The following is a 7,166-nucleotide window of genomic DNA, read 5'->3' on the forward strand; positions in this document are numbered from 1 at the left end:
AAAAAAGTTGGTAGATCACTTAATTTTATTCTACATTTACTCCCATATTACATACAATTAATCTAATAATTCTTACTTTAATATATTCAAAACAAATTGTGATATTATTCATCAATAACTTCCTGCTATCTAACACTAAGATCAGGATATTAATTCACCTGTTTTGTATCAAACTAACAATATAGATCGATTTGTTAAATGATCAAAAATTGTTTGGCTGGTTTTGTTATGCCTATTTGAGAAAATACTCAACACACTTGATTCATTCTATTAATGACACATTAAAGAAGTATTAACTCTTAACATGGAATCAGTGCACAAATATCAAAATATATATTGAGTCATCCTCCTTATGCGCAGCTAATTAATGAAAAATACCGAAAACTTTCTCACAGAGGAGACACGTATCCCGGCCGGCCTAATATGATAAAAAAAAAACTCGCGAAACACTAATCTAAGGAAATAGAGGCGACGCTCTCTTAAGGCAAAGTGGCAGCACAAGCCAAACCCACATTACTCGCCCCACATGCAGCAATCCCCCACCTCCATTTCTTTATTAATTAGACCCCTCCCCTCTTTCCTCCCTCTATTTAAGCTGTCACTCCTCTTTAATCAGCTCGCACTAACTCACACTTCCCCTTGGTTATCATTAGTTGGAGAAATTAATGAGAATGGGTTCGTCTAGCTGCCGCCGCCTCCTCTTCCTCTTCGCTCTCCTCTCCTCCTCCTCCCTAGCCTTCTCCGGTGAAGAGGAGCCCGGCCTCGTGATGAACTTCTACAGGGACTCGTGCCCTCAGGCTGAGGACATAATCAGAGAGCAGGTCAAATTGCTCTACAAGAGGCACAAGAACACCGCATTCTCCTGGCTGCGGAACATCTTCCACGATTGCGCCGTGGAGGTCCGTACTTACTTATTTATTTATTTGTTAAGCAGAATAAAAATGACCGGAACACCCTCGCTAGCTAGCGATCTAACTGACAGTAACCGGACCAGACCTCGCTCGTGATTAACTTTTGCTGATCGATTACTGATGTTTTTGATAATGATCTCGATCGGCCAGTCGTGTGACGCGTCACTCCTGCTCGACTCAACGAGGAGGTCGCTCTCAGAGAAGGAGACCGACAGGAGCTTCGGGCTGAGGAATTTTAGGTACTTGGATACAATTAAGGAGGCCGTGGAGCGGGAGTGCCCTGAGGTTGTGTCTTGCTCCGACATTTTGGTGCTCTCAGCTAGAGAGGGCATCGTTGCGGTAATACCCGGCCCCTTCATTCCTCCCTTTCTCATCTTGAAAAATATTTTAGCTTTTTTAGGCCTTTGTTTGCATGCGCGCGCGCGAAAATATATATATTTTTATGCGATTCTCATATATACAAAATGCGGCTGTAAACAACTGAGAAGATTGTAATTCAATGGAGTGCCGGTAGAACTAAAAAGGACTTGGTTGAAATCTAAACGGGAAAAACTTTTCTTATTATGTAATTGGGAGGGGATCTTTAAGTAATTGAAGGACTGTTGACGGACTGAGCTTATCCTTTATTTTAGGGCCTGTTTGGTTGTTTTCAGGGCCTGTTTGGTTGTTTTCCTTAAAATCAAAGAAAAATGAAGAAGATAAGGAAGTATCAAACAAAATTTTCTCCAATTTCCTCAATAAAAAACATAAAATGAGTGTCTTAAAGTGTGGATCACATCAACCAATATAAGAATAAGAAATGATAGAGGCACACTCTAAGACACACCACCAACCACACTCCCTCTCTCTCTACAGTGTAGGGGGCCCCACATGTGATTTTTTAAAAAAATCACATGTGAGGCCCCTTACACTGTAGAAAGAGAGGGAGTGTGGTTGATGGTGTGCCTTAGAGCGGCTCTCTATAAGAATTTGGCACATCATCATTTTTCTTGGTCATAAGATGTGAACCAAACAAAAAAAAAAAATGTTATAAAAAACTTACAACAAGTTGTACTTTTTCTCCATTTTCTTCCTTTTCCCTTAATTTTCCATAATTTTTGGGCAAACCAAACAGCCCCTTAATTCACTGCGCATATAAAATGACATTAATGTATAAACCTGTCTTTATCCTTTCATATTTTCAGTCTATACATATGTAAAGAATGTATTGATTCTGGGTTATTTTGCCTGGCAAGGTCAGATCTGTGAAGTAATTAATTTCTGAGGTTATGTAAACATACCAACTATACTCTGAAAGAGGGAGGTGGGGGGGATCACTAGATAGTTTACCCTAAGATTTAAGGAAAAACATACCAGCTAATTACTACATATATAAGATATTCTTTTTTTTTAACCCTAGACCTAGATCTACCCTATCTAATACACATTGAAACCCACAAATGGATTTTAGCGCAACTAAGAGTTACAGCCCTTGTTTTTCGTGCAGCTTGTCTTTGACTAGTTTGTGGATGATATGATTTGCATATAGAGTCATCTTTTTTTGTTTTTTGTTTTTTTTTACTTTGTTTGGTGGGTGTATTTTAGCTTGGTGGGCCCCACATTCCTCTAAAGACAGGGAGGAGGGATGGGAGGAGGAGCAGGGCGGAGGTGCTGGAGCAATACCTCCCGGACCACAACGAGAGCATGTCTGTGGTGTTGGCGAAGTTTGGTGCGATGGGCATCGACACCCCTGGGGTTGTGGCTCTCCTCGGTACGTAATTACATCATCCCCATCGCATCCCCATGCCATCCGTCATGCATCCCATAACGATGCATCTCGACGCATTCATTAATTGATGCCGTGGCAGTAATAGCAATAAGAATACATGTTACAATCTTCAATCTTCACTATGAACTTCAAAGTTTTGATGTAGGAAGAAAAAGTAGAACTTCAACAATATGATAACCCACATTTAACTTCCACCAAGCATGCGCTTATAGCTCATTTAAAAAGATGTGGACGCCTATGTTCCAAAATTGCGTAATATTCATATCAGAAACTCTGAAGGTGATATCAGAGTAAAGTCTAGCTATAGACTCAAATAAAAGCAAATGTTGTATTTAAAACGGATTTCAAGTAAATATCACTACAATACAGTAATACAAACTCTTTACAACACAAAAGTATGTCTTAGAAAATTGAACTTCTGATATCTTTTTTTTTTAATCAGAACTTCTGATATCTTTTACATTCAGAGAAGACACTTTATTTTTGCAAGGGTACTGGCTAAATTTTTTTCCCAGGCGAATGCTGGCAATAAGGATAGATGCATCCAAATGCGCATGAATCGACAAATGTGTCAGCTTTTCTGGGAGTTAGTCACGGGGACACGTGGTTCTGTCACAAAGGTCCACATTTATCTTGACAAAAGCTATTGAGCATTGCGTAGAAAGAGAAAGATCACATATATATCTACTTAAATAATTGGACCATGGATTCTATTAATTCTGTATGACTTTGTTTTCCATCATAATCATAAAATAAATATCTAAATACGTTTAATCTACTCTTGGGTGTTTTTTACATATAGACATAGACGTTAATTTGCTAACTTACCCTCAGCTCCATATTGAGTTAAAATCTAACATTTTACTTGATAACAGGAGCACACAGTGTAGGCAGAACCCACTGTGTCAAGCTAGTCCACCGTCTGTACCCGGAGGTCGACCCAGAGTTGAACCCAGACCACATCCCCCACATGCTCAAGAAATGCCCGGACGCGATCCCGGACCCCAAGGCCGTCCAATACGTCCGGAACGACCGTGGGACACCCATGAAGCTCGACAACAACTACTACAATAACATCCTCGACAACAAGGGTCTTCTCCTAGTAGATCACCAGCTGGCTCACGACTCAAGGACCAGACCGTACGTTAAGAAGATGGCCAAGAGCCAGGATTATTTTTTCAAGGAGTTTTCTCGTGCGATCACGCTCTTGTCAGAGAACAATCCGTTGACGGGATCGAAGGGTGAGATCAGGAAGCAGTGCAATGTGGCTAACAAGCATGATTGAGCTAGGGTTTAGTGGCACTATGAGAATGTGATCAATAATAAGGTGGTTCCCAGTCCACTTCTGTTAGGTGCTTGTTGCTTGGTTATTTCTAGCTGAGTTGTGGGGGTTGGGGAGTGAGGTTGGTAATGTATGTAATGGACGGTTGCGGTTGGGTGAGAGTATTAGCTGAGTTGTGGGGGTTGGCCGGGGAATGAGGTTGGTAATGTATGTAACGGACGGTAGCGGGTTGTGTCGACGTGGAAATTAATGATTTGTCTCTGTTGCTTTTGTTGATGCTTATTTTTCAGGCTTCTGGATGGAAAATGGTTTTTTCGACATCATTAATTAGTGAATCATATTTGGTAATAAGAAATAAGGGGTTGCCATGTTGCTCCTCGAGTTAACTCCACTGTTTCTCACGAAGGAAATTCATTATACGTTACAACTCATACAAGTTTCGAATAGAAGAAACTTTTTAACCGTCACTAACTTCACAATGCTCAATGAACCCCGGGTAAACTCCTATAGCTCACTCAAGAGCCTAAAGAATGATGATACCCCTCAACACACACACTATTTTTGTAGCCTCTAAAATTTCATTTATGTCAAGGGTATTTATCAATACACCGTTGCCAAACACTTTTTAACTATTTTGGAAGCATGTTCCAGTATATGATTATTAAACGATTATTTTCAGCAGCTTATATATAAGTTACTTATGTAAATTGTATAAGCTTATGATAAGCTTATGTAAAGTGAATCTATAAGTTACTTATGTAAATTGTATAAGCTTATGATAAGCTTATGTAAAGTGAATCTAAGGTGACACCCTAGGCTCCCATCTAAGGACGCGGCCTAGAATCACATCATTTTCTAAATTTTTTTACGATCCGTTCCGTTAAACTTGATCTACACGTTCTTAAACCCAAACACACCAATTTTGGGGTGAACCCGTTGTGTTTTGACCCTTTATCCACTCGCTGCAATTTTAACGGTTTCGAATGAATAGAACTTTTTGCACGGCTCAACAAATGGTCAAAACACAACGGGTTCTTTTAACGGTTTCGAATGAATAGAACTTTTTGCACGGCTCAACAAATGGTCAAAACACAACGGGTTCACCACAAAATTGGTATGTTTGGGTTTAACAACGTGTAGATCAAGTTCAACGGAGCGGATCGCAAAAAATTTTTAGGAAATGATATGATTCTAGGCCGTGTCATTAGGTGGGAGCCTAGGGCGTCACCTTAGATTCACTTTTCCATATATATATATGATATATATATATAAATAAGAAGAGAGAGAGAGAGAAATGGGTAATGTTGGATACGCAAACAAAAAGTTGTGCTGTAGTGAGTGGCATAATCTCCTCCACTCATGTCAAGATGGTTACATATTCTCATGCACGCCTCAACCATGGGAATGTGGTCCCCTATTGAATGAGTGAAGAGGAGACTGTGTTACCGGTCAGTACCAAGCACAGAAAATTTATGCTTGGTATACCGCTAAACATACATCATAATTTCTCATCATATATAGTATAAATAATTATATATATATAATATATATATATACACTATATATATATAAAATAATAATTAATATATATATATATATATATAGATAGATAGATTTCATTAATATATATTTATATATAATATAATAGTAATATAATAATATAATATATAATATATATATAATATAATATATATATATATATATATAATATTATAATATTATAGTATATAGAATCTATCATATATATATTAGTATATATATATTATATATATATTGTATAGTAATATATATAATATATATAGTAATAGTATAATATAATATATATAATATAGGAAGAGAGAGAGAGAGAGAGGGAGAGAAATATGGGTATGCTTGGTATCAAAGCACAAAAAGTGATGCTTGGTAGTGTGGGAGTGTTCAAATTCAATTTTGTTGCTTGGTACCAAAGCATACCCATTTAATTTATTTCTCATTCATATATATATATATATATATATATATATATATATATATATATATATATATTATAAATAAGTAACTAAATCCATATATACCCTATAATATATATATATATATATATATATATATATATATATATAGGCTGTCAAAAATCACACCATAGGTAGCTTCGCGATCAAAAACCAACCAACCCCTCCCATCAAACACCATGATGGAAGTTACAATCTGACGCACTATCCAGAAGGCTTACAATTTGAAGACTTCACTGTAGATTCGCTGAAGGTTCAATCATGGGACAACCTTCACAACAACCGATTGAGCAGCTCTAGTCTTAACAGCCTTCACACCATCAACATCGAGAGTTACAATCTGACAACTCCCTTGCATAATCAAAGAGCTAAAGTAAAGATTACAAAATGACTGCAATCTTGTAAAAACCCATTCGGATTTAAAGAAAGACAGACTACACCCACCACCCTCCCGCATGGTCTCTTCCACATCAAGACATGGAAGTCCTTCCCGCGCCAGCATCAAGACGCACCGCGTTCACTAAGCCACGAACGCAGCCTAAATCGTCCACTCAGACGCAGCTCTAATCGCGCATGCCAGACGCATCTCAAATCGCTGCAAACGCAGCCTCCAAATCGCGTTGAACGCCAGCCCTCAGATTCAGCCCAGCTAAATGCCAGTTCAACCGCTTGCCCAAGACCAGTCAGCTAACCTTCCAGAACCGCACCAGTTCACCTATACTAGCTGCAAACGCAGCTTTCATCCGCATTGCAAACGCAGCTTCCATCACTGCGTTTCAAGCTTCCAGACACTGCGTTTGGGACACAGAATTCATGCCGAAATGCCCTCCCAGTCGATCTGCAGTTTGCACTCGTTCAAACACGAAGTGAACGGTTTCAAACCGTTCCCACGATCTGAGGGATCACAACTCCACTCAGGAGCTGATTTAAGGGCGGTTACATCGCATTAGCCCACTTAGGACGAATTAAGCGAGCGTTGGTTACACCCCTTAATTCCCCTATAAATAACTAAGAATCAACTTAGTTCGCCGGGCCTGATCTTTCGGGCGGACAATCAGCGGCCGGTTTGCCACCACCTTCATTGGCCTCGGTCAACAGGATCCTTAGACATTTCTGGAGCTTTGGAGATCGGCAACAAGATCTTCTTCATCCTTCGCTTATAACCGACTTTTCGGTTAATCAACTTCTCTTCCTAGAGTTTTAAACTCGATTCACGA

General features: G+C 39.0%; 1 protein-coding gene across 1 annotated transcript; it reads left to right on the plus strand.

The window, feature by feature from the left end:
* Nucleotides 610-4,243, plus strand: LOC109819393 (peroxidase 42-like). Its single transcript, XM_020385107.1, has 4 exons — nt 610-899; nt 1,062-1,250; nt 2,496-2,661; nt 3,555-4,243. Exons 1-4 carry the CDS (start codon nt 666-668, stop codon nt 3,962-3,964), a joined length of 999 nt encoding a protein of 332 aa, XP_020240696.1. The 5' UTR covers nt 610-665; the 3' UTR covers nt 3,965-4,243.

Source organism: Asparagus officinalis, chromosome 8 (assembly GCF_001876935.1).
Source record: "Asparagus officinalis chromosome 8, Aspof.V1, whole genome shotgun sequence".
NCBI lineage: Eukaryota > Viridiplantae > Streptophyta > Magnoliopsida > Asparagales > Asparagaceae > Asparagus > Asparagus officinalis.

Coding starts and splice junctions, on each gene's coding strand:
- LOC109819393 (XM_020385107.1), top strand. CDS start 666: ATGAGAATGGGTTCGTCTAGCTGCCGCCGCCTCCTCTTCCTCTTCGCT. Junction 900..1,061: donor TCCACGATTGCGCCGTGGAG/GTCCGTACTTAC, acceptor TCGATCGGCCAG/TCGTGTGACGCGTCACTCCT. Junction 1,251..2,495: donor CTAGAGAGGGCATCGTTGCG/GTAATACCCGGC, acceptor GGTGTATTTTAG/CTTGGTGGGCCCCACATTCC.